At 50.6% G+C, this 16467-nt stretch overlaps 1 protein-coding gene across 3 annotated transcripts; it reads left to right on the forward strand.

The window, feature by feature from the left end:
* The first annotated feature begins 3482 nt into the window (after positions 1 to 3482).
* Positions 3483 to 15001, forward strand: Slc16a5 (solute carrier family 16 member 5). Of its 3 annotated transcripts, none has more exons than XM_029546222.1 (4): positions 3483 to 3921; positions 6669 to 6812; positions 10106 to 11021; positions 13334 to 15001. In XM_029546222.1, exons 3-4 carry the CDS (start codon positions 10217 to 10219, stop codon positions 13582 to 13584), a joined length of 1056 nt encoding a protein of 351 aa, XP_029402082.1. In that variant the 5' UTR covers positions 3483 to 3921; positions 6669 to 6812; positions 10106 to 10216; the 3' UTR covers positions 13585 to 15001. The 3 variants fall into 3 exon arrangements, with proteins under 3 accessions (XP_029402082.1, XP_021069598.1, XP_029402083.1); XM_021213939.2 differs by having other exon boundaries at positions 10209 to 11021; XM_029546223.1 differs by lacking the exon at positions 10106 to 11021.
* The last annotated feature ends 1466 nt before the right edge of the window (positions 15002 to 16467 follow it).

Consider the following 16467-nt stretch of genomic DNA (forward strand, 5'->3'; position numbering starts at 1 on the left):
TCTAGAAACCTGAACATGGGGCAGACAGGATCCAGAAACAGCCAAGGCTTTTCCATCAGCCGTAAGAACTGAACTGAGAGGGGCCAGACCCAGTCTCCCGAGGCATCTCCCGTGGTCATCTAAGGTTCTCCCGCCTCTGGGGCCTGTAAAAGGCCAAGAGAAGGATAGACCAGGGACAACGTTCCTGCTAAATATCCCATGCAGGGGGGTAGAGGAAGGAAGCAAGAGATGTCTTCATCCTGCACAGAGCTTCACGCATGCACACATCCTGAGGCAGGGATGGATCACATACCTATCTTGGCAGAGCCCCTGGGGTTCTCTGCCTAGGGAGGAGGCTTGGAACCTGGAAGGTGGCAGCTTAGGCTAATCATGAGGCCATTGTGCCTCCATGGATATGGACCAGCGTGTGCGTCTTCCCACATAGTCAGGATGTCACTTTCAACAGTTTCACAAGCAGCAAAGTGTCACTAACAGCACTTGGGAGTCTAGACCGCACCCAGGGCAAGTTCATTACACTTTTGTACCGCCATAGGGACGCACACACACGCCACAGCATGTGTCATAGGACAACTTGCAGGAGTCGGACCTTGCCCTCTGTTTTGTTTTGAGACAGAATCGCTCTCATCATTTCTTCTGCTTCTCCACATGCATCAGGTAGCAACTAGTCCCCAAGCTTTTGCTTCTGAGTAATTCTCCTGTCTCTGGCTCTCACCTGGCCCTCACCTGGCCCTCACCTGGCCCTCACCTGGCTCTCCACCTGGCCCTCACCTGGCTCTCCACCTGGCCCTCACCTGGCTCTCACCTGGCTCTCAGAGAGAGGCTGTCTCAAAAAACCAAAACCAAAGACTCATTAGGATCTGCAGAAATGACTCAGCAGTTAAGAGCATTTGTTGCTCTTGCAGAGGACCAGAGTCCATCCAGTTCACAGAACCCACATCAGGCAGCTTACAATTGTCTATGTCTCAAGCTCCAGGGAACCCCATGCCTCTGGCCTCTATGGACACCTCCACTCATGTGTATATATATATATATATATATATATATATATATATATATATATATATATATATAGTTATAAAGAATGCAAATGAATATTTTCTTGAAAAAAAGATTCAAGTTGAACAGCGTACTTCATATAACATACAGGTCACAGAAGGTATTACAAGCAGGCTGTAAGATTTAGCGAATCAAGAGTTACAGCACATAGCCAATTCAGTGGGGCTATATACTGAGGGGTTATTGCGGCAATCAGGTATTGAGTCAGCAACCAACAGGAGACAGAAAGGCAGAGTCTCTCTCTCTCTCTCTCTCTCTCTCTCTCTCTCTCTCTCTCTCCCCCCCCCTCCTTCCCCATCTCCCTCCCTTCCTTTCTCCCCCTCCCCCTCCTAAATAGTGACGCACACCTTTAATCCCAGCACTCAGGACATAGAGGCAAATGAATCTCTGAGAGTTTGAGGCCACCCTGGTCTTCAAAGCAAGTTCCAGACCAATGAGGGATACATAGCAGGTTCTGTCTCAAAATGAATAAATGAATGAATAGATAGATAGATAGATAGATAGACAGACAGACAGATAGATAAAAAGAGGAAAAGAAAAGAAAGAGGTCTGGAGGGATTCTCTTAGCAGTTAAGAGCACTAGCTGCTCTTTTAGAGAAGCCAGGTTCAATTTCCAGAATTCATATGTTGCCCCACAACCTGTGGGAACTCTAGTTCCAAGAGTTCTGACACCATCTTTTAGCCTTCAAGGGCAGCAGGCATACAAGTGGTATGTAGACATACCCATAGGCAAAACACCCCATACACATAAAATAAAAATAACTTTTAGTAAGAGACCAAAACCAAGGGAACACACAGATTTGAGTTCTGACCAGAGTGCTGAATCACCCCAGCTCATGCCCAGAGCCTCACACCGCACAGCACATGCTGCCCCCCCCCCAATTGTATCTCATCTCCAGACCTCACCTTAGCATCTGTACTCCAAAGTTGGGTGTTGTGCAGAACGCAGAGCTCAGAACAGGGCCTGGTCTGCTTCTCCGTTTTAAAATTCCAGGGCCAGCTGGTACCCTGGTAGTACAGGAGGATGAGGGGAAGATGAGCGGGAGTGAACAAGAAGAATCCCATACCCGGGTGGGCGACCATCTGTAATGAGATCTGATGCCCTCTTCTGGTGTGTCTGAAGACAGCTACAGTGTGCAGTGTGCTTACACATAATAATAAGTAAATCTTCTGTTTGTTTGTTTGTTTGTTTTTTCGAGACAGGGTTTCTCCGTGTAGCCCTGGCTGTCCTGGAACTCACTCTGTAGACCAAGCTGGCCTCGAACTCAGAAATCCACCTGCCTCTGCCTCCCGAGTGCTGGGCTTAAAGGTGTGCGCCACCATGCCTGGCATAATAAGTAAATCTTAAGAAAGAAAGAAAGAAAGAAAGAAAGAAAGAAAGAAAGAAAGAAAGAAAGAAAGAAAGAAAGAAAGAAAGAGAGAGAGAGAGAGAGAGAGAGAGAGAGAGATGGGATGAATAGAGAGCAAAAGGAACAGAGAAACAGAGAGAGATGGTTTCCTATTTCTAAGATTCCAAAAACAAAAAGGTAGGGAGGGGGTCTTGTGGGAACAGCAGCTGATATAGTCCATGCTTTAACCAAGACAAAGTCTCTTTCCACCCACAGCCTGCCCACCACCCAGAGTTTGAAGGGACTGAGGAGACCTGGGAACAGAAGAGTCAGAAAAGGAGAGGGGGTTGGGCTTAAAACTGCTGGGGCTTCTGCATCCCCCTGGGCTGGGTATGGGACCTGGGTGGTGATATCAAACTGAGATAGGCCTGGCTGTATCTGTATATAGTTTGTGTGATTGGGGGTTGGGGGGTAGATTGTGTGTGCGTGCGTGTGTGTGTGTGTGTGTGTGTGTGTATCCTGGAGTGAGTCTATATGCCTGTGTGGGACTGTTTATGTATCCATGCCTGTCTCTGTACCTGTGTGTGTGCGTGTGTGCATGTGTGTGCGTGCGTGCGTGCGTGTGTGTGTGTGTGTGTGTGTGTACTCAGAAAAAGTCCCTTGCAGACCACAGGATTCAGCGCAGCTGTGGAGCCCCACTCTTGATCTTCAACACCTTGTAAAAGGACTGTTGTAAGGTGGTTTCAAAGGCTTCTCTCTGCAAGCCTGCAGCTCGGCTGTCCTTACTGAGCTGGGGTCTGTGCCTTCTGCGCCAGTTTGTTCCCTGGTGGTGAGCTCAGGTTGATCTCCCGGTGTTAGGAAAGTTGGTGCTGGGACACAGGCAGCTCATAATGGAAGTTTGGAAACAGGTCCATGTCCACTTTGGGAGACACCAGCACTTTACCTGTCCATGATCTGATCCTCCTGGAGTAGTTATCAAATGGTTTCGAGGGTGCTTGTCAGATGATGTAATCCCTAGAGAGAATTCCGCTGCCCTACCTGTACCATTGGTCACTGCCTGCCCCACCCCTGCCACCTCCAGCCAGGCTGTCCCTGGAAACAGGGGTAAAAGAAACACCAAGGCCATGGTGAAAGCTTCTTGTCACCTCCCAGGGGGCGGTGCCCCTCCTTGATACTTAGGGCTGGAGCATAAGGAAGAAGCCATTTCAGTCACCCAGGCGGTGCGGCAGGTGGGCCGGAGGAGGGCTGGCAGCCTGCCAACCACAAGGGGCATTCTCTTCCCTTCCAGGCTGCGGTCACAAAGGACCAGTAAGGCTGTGGCAATACCAGTAGCTGAGAATGGCCCGGGCCCTGGAACAAGTGGATGGCAGATGGGCCTGGGTGGTCCTGCTAGCCTCCCTGGTGACCCAGGCCCTCACCATGGGTTTCCCCGCCTGCATAGGCGTCTTCTTCACTGATCTGCAGCGCGACTTCCAGGCCAGCAACAGTGAGACCTCGTGGTTTCCTTCCATCCTGGGGGCCATGGTCCACGGTGGGGGTGAGTTGCTTGAGGAGGAGAAGAGGGAAGGTCTGTTGGGCTGGGGAGGGCGTGATCTCCCTGACTTACCACGTCCCTCTCTCTGAAGTCAGAGGCTTCACTGGATGTCCTGAGATCTACTTGCTCTGAGCAGGGCCTGGCCCATCTAGCTAGAGTCCCAGCTACACCGAGTCCTGTCCAGGGAGGGCTGTTTTTGCATTAGGGATGGGAGATGGAGGGCCACCTGAGGCACAAATCCAGTCCGTGATCCCAGAGTTCTCTCGGTGACCGATCTGGAGCAGAGGCATTCAATGACACTCTGAGTGACAACTGGTACTGGGACCATCAGACCCAGGCTGGGCCATCTCCCAGGACTTTCTATCCTACAGTAAGGAGACAACAGTCAGCACCCGGTCCGGCTCCCGTGTTATGTGGTGACAGAGACCTCGTGGGTCCTGGAACTAGGGGGAATTAGGAAAATACATGGGGCTGTCAATTATTAGTTGATTAGAGATCCTCACTGTGGCTTCAGAATAGGAAAGGACAAGCCAGAAAAAGGAGCTACAGGAAAAGCCCCATCTCCCCCTGAGGGTTCCCCAGAGTCTGGAGCTCAGAGAGAAGTCAGACACCATTCTGCCTTCTCCTTGCTTTCCAGCAACACCAGTGGCACCAGCAACCCCAATGATCAGAGTCCCAGGTCTATGCCCTGAGCTAGCGACCTCTTCTGGCCCCTGGGAGATGGCTCCGTAGACAGAGACAACAAACGGCGACTGGGTCAATGAGAGCCACTGCCATCTATCCATCGGCCACACACACACACACACACACACACACACGCACGCACACGCACACGCACACGCACACGCACACGCACACGCACACGCACATGCACGCGCGCTGATCCCAGCTCTGCAGCTACCTTTGTGCCACTCCCCGGTAGCAGCAGTCTGATGATGATTCCAGATACTTCCCTCACAGCGGGGGAGGGGGGGGAGGAAAGTTGGGGGAGGAGGATTGTCAGCCTCCACAGTGACCCATGAATTGACCACTGGAAGTGTGAACTTAGGGTAAGGAGGAAAAGCCAAGCCTGGCCCAGAACATGTGGCCTCTTGGCCTTCAGGGCCGGAGAGTACAGTGGGTATCTCAGAAGGATTTTGTCGCTCAGGCTGAGAGGGGCCTCAGTGAGAGACCAGAGACTAGGCATCCTGTGGAAACTCCAACTTACCAGCCAGCTTCGGGCTCACTCCCCTGTTGTAGCTTCAGGAACATGTTGAGCCCATTGCTCCCCCAGAGTGTTGGAGAGCAGAGGCCAGCAAGCACCAAGTGCCTACACAGACCGGGGAGGGGACTGGAGGCAGAGGGCACAGGTGGCTCAAGATCTCCGCCCCAACTCCACTCCCTCCCTGTGACTCAGAGCTCTTCCCAAGGTCACCTTCCTGAGGCAGGTGAAGTCTCAGAGGTGGGGAAGACGTGTGTGTGCCTGCCGTTACACCCAACCAAAGCCTCCTTTCACTCTTCAGTAGCCAGGCAGAGCAGGCCACTCAGCATCAGAGTCGCCAAGACTGCTGTGTGAGCGCCAGTTACTCTCTCTCCCTTTGTTGTTCTCAGATCTACACCGGCTCATGCCGTGCTTCCTCCGGTCGTCAAAGACACACATGAGCATGCTGCTCTGCGTGCACACGCTTTCTCTGCCCTCTGGCAAAGTAACCGGGGGAAACCCTGTTGTATGTGTTTCCTGGGAGCAGGCTCCTGAATGTGTGCCTGTGAGAGATCTAGGAGCAGCTGGCCAGTCCGGCTGGGTTCTACTTGCCAGAATGCGGGGCTAGTGAGATAGGCCCTTCTCTACATGGAGCCGAATGCTTAAGTATGGATTCAGGAAGCTCCAGTTTGGCTCGCTTTGGTGGCTTCCTTCCTTCCTTCCTTCCTTCCTTCCTTCCTTCCTTCCTTCTTTTTCTCTCAGTCTTCTCCCTTCTGTATCTCTCAGACTCTCACTTTTCCAGCTTCTGTCTCTGTATTTCTCCCTCTTAGATTAGAATCTCTCCCTGGACGTTGTACATCGTGGTGCGGAGCCTAGTGCGCACCACGATGTACAACGTCCACAAGCAGCCTCTCCCTCTCCCTCTCCCTCTCCCTCTCCCTCTCCCTTTCCCTCACCCCAAAAGAACCAAAGGCCTACATGCTGAATACACTCTCTACACCTGAGCTCCGTCTCCAGCCCTAGGTGCAAGAATTGGGTGGTGGCTAGAACCAGTGAGCGAGGGGAGATGTTCTCAGGTCTGATGTTCTCCCTAGCACTCCAAAGGTCAGAGCGAGGAGGTGCAGAGTGGTCCAGGACCCAGGTCAGATGTATGAGGTTGGAAGATTGTGGGGTGGGTGGAAGGGAAGGCTGAAGGGAAGTGCTGAGATCAAATGTTCTAGAAGGTTCTTTCTGGAACAAACCACAAGCAAGGGTGTTATGGTCACATAGACCGCGGTCCCAAACTGCAGTTGTTCTCGGGTCAGGTTAGTGAAGGGCTCGCTATGCCCTCCAGATGTCCTTATCATGGTTACACCGCACAACAGCTATTCTGACCACTCATACTGTAGCGGGGGAAACCGAGGCAGCTTTGCTGGGACCACGTGGCCAGACTTCGGCAAGGTGGCGACCAGAAGCCATGCTAGCTAGTTATCTCTTAACCTCTGGCTAGTTCCTCTGAGCACCTCTCATCCAGCCCTTCTGTGCCCTGACTCCATACCTCCTCACCCACTGCTACCTTTCTTGCCTGCAGGACCCCTGTGTAGCATCTTGGTCAAACATTTCGGCTGCCGAGTGACCATGATGCTGGGGGGTGTGATGGCCAGCCTGGGCATGGTAGCCAGCACCTTCTCTGGCTCGATCACCCACCTCTTCCTCACTGCAGGAGTGATCACAGGTAACCATGACTCTCTCGAAAGTGCCGGGTGGGTGGAACTGCTTATAGTCTAGAGGAGAAGTCAGGTGTGGGGGCCGGGTACATAAGAATGTTTAGATACAGGCTGGAGAGATGGCTCAGTGGTTAAGAGCACTGTCTGCTCTTCCAGAGGTCCTGAGTTCAATTCCCAGCAACCACATGGTGGCTCACAGCCATCTGTAATGGGATCTGATGCCCTCTTCTGGTGTGTCTGAAGACAGCAACAGTGTACTCATATATAAAATAAATAAGTCTTTTTTTTTTTTTTTTTTTTTTAAATGTTTAGATACTTGAGAGTATTCGAGAGGCCAGGGCTGAGGGTGCGACAGCATCCCTGCCTGAGAGAATATCAACAAGTTTAAAGGAGTCTTAAAGAAAGCAGTCCAGGGATACATAATGAGATCCAGCTTTCAGGATCATTGTGAGTTGGAGGCCAGACTGGACTATGTAAGTTCCAAACCAGCTTGATCTATAGAATAAAACCCTGTCTCAAACAAACAAGCCAATGAAAAAGACCTACTCACTGCATGGTCAGGGAGCAAGAGAGAGAAACCAGAGGGTCCCAGTAGTCCTTTGAGGACCGTGAGGACATACACCACTGCCCCAAAGATCTCCCATTAAGCCCCAGCTCTCTCTTTTGTTTAATTAAAAAATATATTTATTTATTTTCATTTTCTGTGTACCAGTATGTGTGTCTGTACATCACACTCATGTCTGCTACCCTAGGAGGCCAAACTGAGAGCATTAGATCCTCTAGAACTGAAGTTACAGAGAGTTGGAAACCACCATGTGGGTTCTGGGGCTTGAGCCCAAGGCCTCTGGAAGAGGAGTCAGTGCTCTTGACCACTGAGGATTGGCTCCAGTTCCTAGGCCCTGTGTCTTCACTCTGCCAATAGCTCTGTGCTAGGAACCTTCTGTTTGGTTGGTTGGTTGGGTTTTTTGTTTGGTTGGTTGTTTGGTTGGTTCGTTAATTTGGTTTTTGGGTTTTCAAGACAGGGTTTCTCTGTGTAGCCCTATAGAATAGGCTGGCCTCAACTCAGAGATCCACTTGCCTCTGCTTGTCGGGTGCTGGGATTAAAGACATTTGCCACCATACCGAGGTACTATGTGAGCTTTTCAGGGACAGTTATTAAAACCACAGCAAACGGAACACTTGTGGGGAGAGAATGAGGCTCTCTGAGGAAGAGCGGTCCAGGTAGAGGGAGGAGCAAGCATAAAAATCTCTGAGGTACAGGGCAGCTGGTTAAGTAGTTATCGTGTGGACACAAGGATCTGAGTTCAATCCTCCAGAAGTCCCCCAAAGAAGTCAAGCATTGGGGTCCATCTTCTAATCCCAGTGCTGAAGAGGTGGAGACAGGCAGATCCCTAGGGCTCCCTGGCTGATTCGGCCTGGTCTGCTTGGTGTGTTCCAGGCCAGCGAAAGACTGTCTCAAAATAAGGTGACACCAAGGGATGACACTGAGGCACAAGTGCACATGCACACACACATACACACACATACTCACACATATACACACACATACATACATATACACACACATACTCACACACATACACACACACACACACAAACACATACACACACAACATACACAGAGGAGAAAATGGTCATAGGCTAGCGATGTAGGACCAAGGGCCCAAGAGGTAGGGCAGAGGCCTACTGGGGGCTTAATTTATAAATGGCTTTGTACTGAGATAAGAAGTCACTTGAGGTCAGTCAGAGGCTAAAGCATCACTCTGGCTGTGGAGACTCTGGGGTGATGGTGCAGGCAGAACACATCCAGGTCCCTGGGGTTCATAGTTTGAACAGGGTGGGATGACGTAAGTGTAGAGGAGGCTGGGCTCAGAATGAAGGATTAAGATAATCCAGGGTGCTCCGAGTCAAGACCCCCCCAAAGCCACCTGAAGGATGGAGTCCCCGTCTGCTGTGGTCGTGAAGGATGGCGTCCCCTTCTGCTGTGGTGGGAAGACAGGAGGACTGGTTTTGGAAGAGATATGGATCTTAGGCTTTGTCTTGTCTCTTGTCCCCACTTTGTTCATTCTTTCTGTTGCAAGGGTTTAAACAGGGTCTCACTTTTGTCCTTCAGCCTGGCTTTGAACTCATAGCAAGTCCCCTGCCTCAGCCGCCTGAGTGCTGGGATTACAGATGTGTACCACATCCAGTTCCTTTCCCGCCTGGTGCTAGGATTCAAACCCCAGAGCCGTAGGCAGGTCACACCAGTATACTACCCCTGACACAGCCGCAGCTCCCGGGTAAAAGAAGCAGAGAAATGGACTAGTAACCAGAAATTGTGGTGTTAAGGGACTTTTTAAATTTGTTTGTTTGCATTCTTAGGGATTTTTATTTGTTGTTTTGCTTATGATTATATTTTCGAGACAAGCCCCCTCCTGTTGTTTGTTTGTTTGTTTGTTTTTGGTTTTTTGTTTTTTTGGTTTTTTTGACATGGTACCCTTCGCTGCTGGTTTGGAACTGGTTCCAGAGACCAGGCTCACAGAGCTGGGCCTGAATAGCCTCCTATGTCCATTCAGCACCACAAAGAACGGCCCAGGAAGGAAGGGGAAAGAACAATACAAGATGGAGAAATTGAGGAGACAGACTGAAGGCCAGGGATAGGAAGTTGACCCCTGAAGGCCTGGGTGGGCCTCTGTCCTGGTGGACAGCTGAGTGAGGACTTAGGAGAGAGGTGTTGGAGAATAGAGAGGAAGAAAGCCTGAAAGGTTGCCTCGAGGGCAGGTGAGTGACTGGAAGACCTCCACGGGTATCAGACATGAACATGGTGCGTATACATACATGGAGGCAAAACACTTATACACATAAAATGAATAACTCTGAAATTTTTTTTCTGAGACAAGTTCTCATTATGTAGTCCTGGCTGGCCTAGAACTCACTATGAAGACCAGGCAGGCCTGGAATTATAGGCCTCTAGGCCTCTGCCTCCTGAGTTCTGGGATTAAAGTCATTTGGCACAATACTACCTGGCAAGAAAAAAAGAAAGAAGGAAGAAAGGAAGAAGAGGAAGAAAGAAAGAAAGAAAGAAAGAAAGAAAGAAAGAAAGAAAGAAAGAAAGAAAGAAAGAAAGAAAGAAAGAAAAAGGGAGGNGGAGGGAGGGAGGGAGGGAGGGAGGGAAGGAGGAAGGAAGGAAGGAAAAAGGGTTAAGGTCATTGTAACTGTGGTGCTTGCAGAGGGGAGCTGGGAGGAGGAGCCGAGTGAGATGTTTATAGGGAGGTAGTCAGGTACCTTCCATCATGAAAACTTGGAAGTGTGTCTGTCCTAGGGCCAAAGGAGACAGACATGGAACATGAGCCAAGAGCCCTACTCCACGCGGAGGTGGAAAGTCCTACCAAGTCCCTGAGCTGATGTCCCCTCTCGCACTGCAGGCCTGGGCATGTGTTTCAGCTTCCAGTCGAGCGTCACGGTAGTGGGCTTGTATTTTGCCCGCAGGCGGCCGCTAGCCAATGCGCTGTCCTCCATGGGACTCTCCATGGGCGTCACCCTCTGGCCTCTGCTGGCCCGCTATCTTCTGGAAACCCTGGGCTGGAGGGGCGCCTTCCTCATCTTCGGTGGCATCTTTCTCCACTGTTGTGTATGTGGAGCCTTGCTGAGGCCTGTTGCCACCAACGAGGTCCCCGAGTCCAAAGAAGATCCTCTTCTGCCTCCCAAGATACCTACACGCAGCTGCCTGGCAACGTGTGTCTCAACCATTCGGTACCACCTGGCCTTTGACATCCTTCGGCACAATATGGGCTTCTGCATATACGTCATAGGTGTGATGTGGATGAACCTGGGTTTTGCACTGCCACATATCTTCCTGGTGCCGTACGCTATGCATCATGGGGTGGACGACTATTGGGCAGCCATGCTCATGTCCATTGTTGGCTTCTGCAACATCTTCTTGCGGCCAGTGGCAGGGCTGCTGCTGGCAGGCAGGAAGAGCCTGGCTGCCTACCGGAAGTACCTGTTTGCTCTGGCGGTACTCATCAACGGGCTCGCCAATCTAATATGCACGGTGTCAGCAGACTTCCGAGTTCTCCTGGGCTATTCCCTGGTGTACAGCCTGTCCATGTGTGGAGTCGGGATCCTCGTCTTCCAGGTTCTAATGGACATTGTCCCGATGGATCGGTTCCCTAGTGCCCTGGGCCTCTTCACCATCCTGTGTGGCGTGACTTCTCTCATCTCTCCACCATTGGCTGGTGAGAACCTGGGAGGGAAGGCAGCCAGGCATGTCCAAGTGGGACCTATATAGGTTGGGCAAAGGAGACCATCTGGACAGATTTGAGCCCAGTATACCATTGTCACAAGGGCCTTGGAATCGGTGATCCTTCACTTTCCCTAGCAGCTCAGTGACCATGCTACAGTGTGTTATTCGCTTGGCCAGGCATGGTGGTACAGGCCTATAATTCTGCCAGTTGGGAAATGGAGGCAAGAAGATCTTTGGCTATGTAGCAAGTTGGAGCCAACCAGGGTTATACGAGACTACAAGACCTTGTCTCAATCTTACCATCAGAGAGAGAGAGAGAGACAGACAGACAGACAGACAGACAGACACACACACACACACACACAGAGAGAGAGAGAGAGAGAGAGAGAGAGAGAGAGAGAGAGAGAGAGAGANAGACAGACAGACAGACAGACAGACACACACACACACACACACAGAGAGAGAGAGAGAGAGAGAGAGAGAGAGAGAGAGAGAGAGAGAGAGAGAGAAGAATACTTGCTGCCCTTACTGAGGTTCCTGGTTCATTCTCAGCACCCACGTGGTGGTTCACAACTGTTCATAACCCCAGCTCCCTGGAATAAAGCACCCTCTCCAGGCCTTCACAATACACTTACATACATGCAGGCAAAACAATCTTATACATAAAATAAATAAATCTCATTTTAAGAGAGGGAAGGACTGGAGAGGTGGCTCAGAGGTTAATAGCACTTTTTCAAAAGATTTATTTATTTATTCAATGTAAGTACAACTGTAGCTGTCTTCAGACACCCCAGAAAAGGGAGTCAGATGCCATTACAGATGGTTGTGAGCCACCATGTGGTTTCTGGGATTTGAACTCAGGGCCTTCAGAAGAGCAGTCGGTGCTCTTAACCGCTGAGCCATCTCTCCAGCCTGGCTAAGAGCACTTTTGCTCTTACTGAGGACCTGAGTTCAGATCCTAGCACCCACAGAGTGGCTCACAGCCATCTGTAACTCCAGTTTTAGAGGCACCAATGTCCACCTCTGGTCTCCGTACATATACATACATGTGGCACATATACATACATGAAGATAAAATACTCATACACTTAAGTAAAAGATTTTTAAGGGGCATGGAAGGAAAGAAGGAAGGAGAGAAAGCGAGAAAAGCTTTGCACTCCAGGCTACATGAATCTGCCATCTTCCTGTCTGGACCTCTGCTCCTGTCAGCAAAGCATGGTGGGAAGGGACCTCCTTGTAAGTGTCTCAAGCAAAGAGCCCCACCTGTGGTAACTGTAATTAACACCCTGGCCCTCCTGGTTCCCACCTGTGGGTCCCAGAAAAATCACTATTCTTCCCTAAGCTAGAATGCCAACTACAAAGTGCAGAAGAGAGCATGCGTCATAACATCCACCCAACCCAGTCACTGAGTGCATGTCTATACAGAGAAACCCTGTCTCAAAAAAAAAAAAAAAAAAAATTCAAACCAAAACCCAACAAAGCCGGACCCTGTTGAGGCTTACCTTGGGGTGGAGGGGGCATGGATGTGGGGATTCATTCGTGCTAGGAAGAAAACAAGCAGGATTTGTAAGACCTGTAGGGGAAGGCTTCTACAGAACAGAGAGAGGGACCTTCGGAGTGGGTGGGAGGGGTCTGGTGCTAGCGGCTAGTCAGCAGGTAAGTGCTATGGCGGTTGGTCGGTCACTCTGGTCAGACCTTGAAGCTCAGCTGTGTGAGGGGGTTTTGTTGTTGGTTGGTTGGTTGGTTGGTTTCTTACGACAGGGTTTCTCTGTATAGACTAGGCTGACCTCGAACTCAGACCCACCTGTATCTACCTCCTGAGTGCTGGGATTAAAGATGTGCCTTGCCCCCATCGCCCTAAGTCAGTGAGCCTTTTTCCTAAATTTGAGTTCCAGTTTCCAAGGAAACCCTGCAAGCAAATGAGTCTTAAATTATCCAGAAGGGGATAGGGCCAGGGCCTGAGGCAGGGTCAGGGCCAAGCACTCGAGCACTCGAGCACTCGAGCACTCGAGCACTCGAGCACTCGGCTTGGACTCCACCAGCCCTTCTGTCTGTTTCTCCTGCCTCCAAGGGTAACAGGCCCTTGGGCTCTCTCCTGGGAAGGACATCTGTCTAGGCCAGAAGCCAAGGGTCTCCTCCCTCCTCTCACCCCACAAGTATCTGTTGTGCGCTTCCCAGGCGCCAGCCATGATTTCCTATTGAGTAGAGACAAAACTAAAATCTCTGCTCTCCTCAAATACAAGCTGGTCGGAGGAGCCTGTGGGGCCTGCATGGCGGATTAACTCGTTCTCTGTCCCCCCCCAGGATTGCTGCTGGACAAGACCAACAACTTCAGCTACGTTTTCTACATGTCGAGCAGCTTCCTCGTCTCAGGCTCTCTTATCCTGGGTGTGGGCTTCTACGCCGCAGAGAAGAAGAAACTGAAGCGAGAGGGGCAAGCCAAGATGGAGGACGCTGCCTCAGAGATGACCTCAATGCACGATCTTACCTCAGAAGACAAGGACAGTGCCAAGAAGCAACCGTACCCTGAAAGCATCTATATGACCAGTGTCTGAACTCCAGAGATCCCATGTGACCTGTCTCTGAGCTCTGAAGGCAGTGGAGGAAGCCTTCCTCCCAGGAAGTAGGGAGTAGAAGTGGGCCTTCCTGGCTTTCTTCCTTGGGATCCAAGAAGGTTGGTCTGAGTCTTGCAAGCAGTCATGACTAGCTACCTTGGACTGGCTCCTCCCAGCTGCTCCTTCAACCCATCACTCTGGAGCGTCTCATTCAGCCTTCCCATGTCGACTGTCTTTGTCCTTCTTGGCCTCAGACTATTTTGAGGAATTTGCCTTTCTTCCAAGAACTTACTTACACCTCTTCCCAAACAACCAGCCACGACACCCTCCGGTCAGGAAGGTTAAGAATGCTGCGAGGAGAAGCTGAGTCTCATGCTAACTGGAGCCATAGCAGACACAGAAGAGCCAGGAATACTGGTCCTGGCGCCTCTGCAGAGAGCAAGGAAAGACACTTCCCCGCTGTCCTGGAAGGAGCTCTCTTGCTTGGGTCTCAGAAGTTATACGGTCTGAAGAGTCTTCAGCCATTGAGCAGGGCCTGAGCCAGAATCTTTGTTTACCCGACTCTATCCACATAGGGGAAGGCAGACCTTGACTAACTGGGAGACAGGAAGGCAGGCTAGGTAACTTAAGGAACATTATAAAAACTGGTTGATATGTACAAACGGTAGTCTGTGCTCTGCTCTTGGCCTCTGAGGTTCCCCTTTCTCCGGAATGTGTTAGAGGTATTAACCCTGAGGCAGTAACTGGCTAAGTTGGCAGCTGCTGCTAGCCTGAGCGCATGGCCACTTACACACTTCTAGTGCTGGTCTCTGAGGTCATCTCTTAAGGCTAGCTGTCATCAGCCCAGGCTTGTCCCAGCAGGGTACTCCAGGGAATGGGAAAACAGTCTGAATTATAGACAAAAACATTCCCTGCCTCACGCTCGGGTCATGAACTCTGGACTAATAAAAGCAGAAGCCAGGCCTGAATAAATTTCCTCCATTCCCCCAGCCTGGCAGGAACTTCTTGGGGTTGTTTGTTGACTCAGGCTCCACCAGGCTCCAGCAAAAAAAAAAACCTTATCAGGAAAATGATTTTACTTTCATGACTGACGCCAGCCTTCCTCCTCCTCAAGTCCATCTGGCATGAATAAGCATCTTTAGGAGTCGACCCGCTCCTCTAAGGTGCTGTCACGATTGCCCCCTCATGGCCAAAGGAAATACTGCAGCAGTGCATTTGCTGAGTTGCTTATGTTCACTGTTTCTAGACCTTGGGTGGAGACAGCTGAGTAAGTAAAGGTGCTTTCTGCCATGCCGACAACTTGAGTTTGATTCCTGGGACCCACATGGGGAATGAGAGGCCCCACTACCACAAGTTGTTCTGTGGCATGCGCGCGTGTGCGCACCACACACACACACTCAAATAAATATTATTAAAACAATTTTTTTGGCCTATATGAGATGTCATCTTCCAATTGAAGTCTGCCTCTATGTCTAATGTCCTCCACTGCTTTCCGGATCCCAACTCAGAACTGAGCTTGACACCCAGGCAGTTTCTACTCTGAGGGGCGAATGCCAGGGACCTATTTTTCATTCCAATGGAAAACAGAGTTGGGGGGCTGGCTAACAGGCCCATGTCCAGGGAACACTCCAGGAAAAATAGAATCTGTGAACCTCCAGCTAGGGAATTTTCATCGCACTTGTCCGTTGGTAATAAAGGCATTAATCGCCGGGAGGTGGTGGCGCACGCCTTTAATCCCAGCACTCTGGAGGCAGAGGCAGGCGGATTTCTGAGTTCGAGGCCAGCCTGGTCTACAGAGTGAGTTCCAGGACAGTCAGAGCTATACAGAGAAACCCTGTCTCGAAAAAAAACAAAAAGGGGGGGGAGGCATTAATCTGTGGGCAACAAGCAACAAAGAAATGAGGGTGCGAATGTAGTTTAGTCACGTACATCAAACCTTCAGTTCAATCTCCAGCCCCACCCATACCCGGGTGTGCTGTAATCCCAGCTCTCTGGAGCCTGGGGCTTGGAGACAAGACGGAGACAAGATGGAAGCAAGGTCTACTCCTTTGTAGCCAGGATCCACTTTGGACCATCCCTGAAAGTTTTTGAGGGGAGTCTGCAAAGTATTTTTTCTGGAATCTCAAAGGCTCCAGGTCCCCAGGTCTTTGATGCTCTGACGAGTCAGACGCTTGGCCATCTTGAGCTGAGATGTAAGAAGCCAGGCTAGGCAGGCTTCTTACAAAACCTAAAGGGCACAGAGTTCTCACGGAGCAACCTCGGTTCTCAGGCTTCGAATCTAAGGTTAAAACTCTGACTCCTGGTTGATGCTGGGCATGGATTGATCACAGGGACTTGAACCCCAGAGGCCAGGAAAAGGTGAAATACACAAACCATTCTGCTGTGATTCAGGTCCCTAGTACCAAACATAGAGCTAACTAAGTACACGACCCCTGATCCTTGCCCTAAAAGGCCCTTACTGCCTACATCCTCCACCTCCACGACAGCATGGCAAACCTGGTCCCCTCCCGGCCGCTCCCTGTGACCCTAAGACTTTGTTTTGGGCTTGACGGGTGTTCTGTTTTTTTGTTGTTGTTGTTTAATTTATTTATTTTATTATATGTAAGTACACTGTAGCTGTCTTCAGACACTCCAGAAGAGGGAGTCAGGTCTTGTTACGGATGGTTATGAGCCACCATGTGGTTGCTGGGATTTGAACTCCAGGCCTTCGGAAGAGCAGTTGGGTGTTCTTACCCACTCACCAGCCCCGGGTGTTCTGTTTTGTTAACAGGGTCTTGCCATGTAGCTCTCTGGCTTGCCTTGTAGACTTGGCTGTTCTTAAACTCTGTGTTCTGGGATTAAACTACCACCATGTCTAGATGACCGGCTGTCACTGCATCCACC

This window comes from Mus pahari, chromosome 14 (genome assembly GCF_900095145.1).
Source record: "Mus pahari chromosome 14, PAHARI_EIJ_v1.1, whole genome shotgun sequence".
In the NCBI taxonomy this organism is placed as follows: Eukaryota; Metazoa; Chordata; class Mammalia; order Rodentia; family Muridae; genus Mus; species Mus pahari.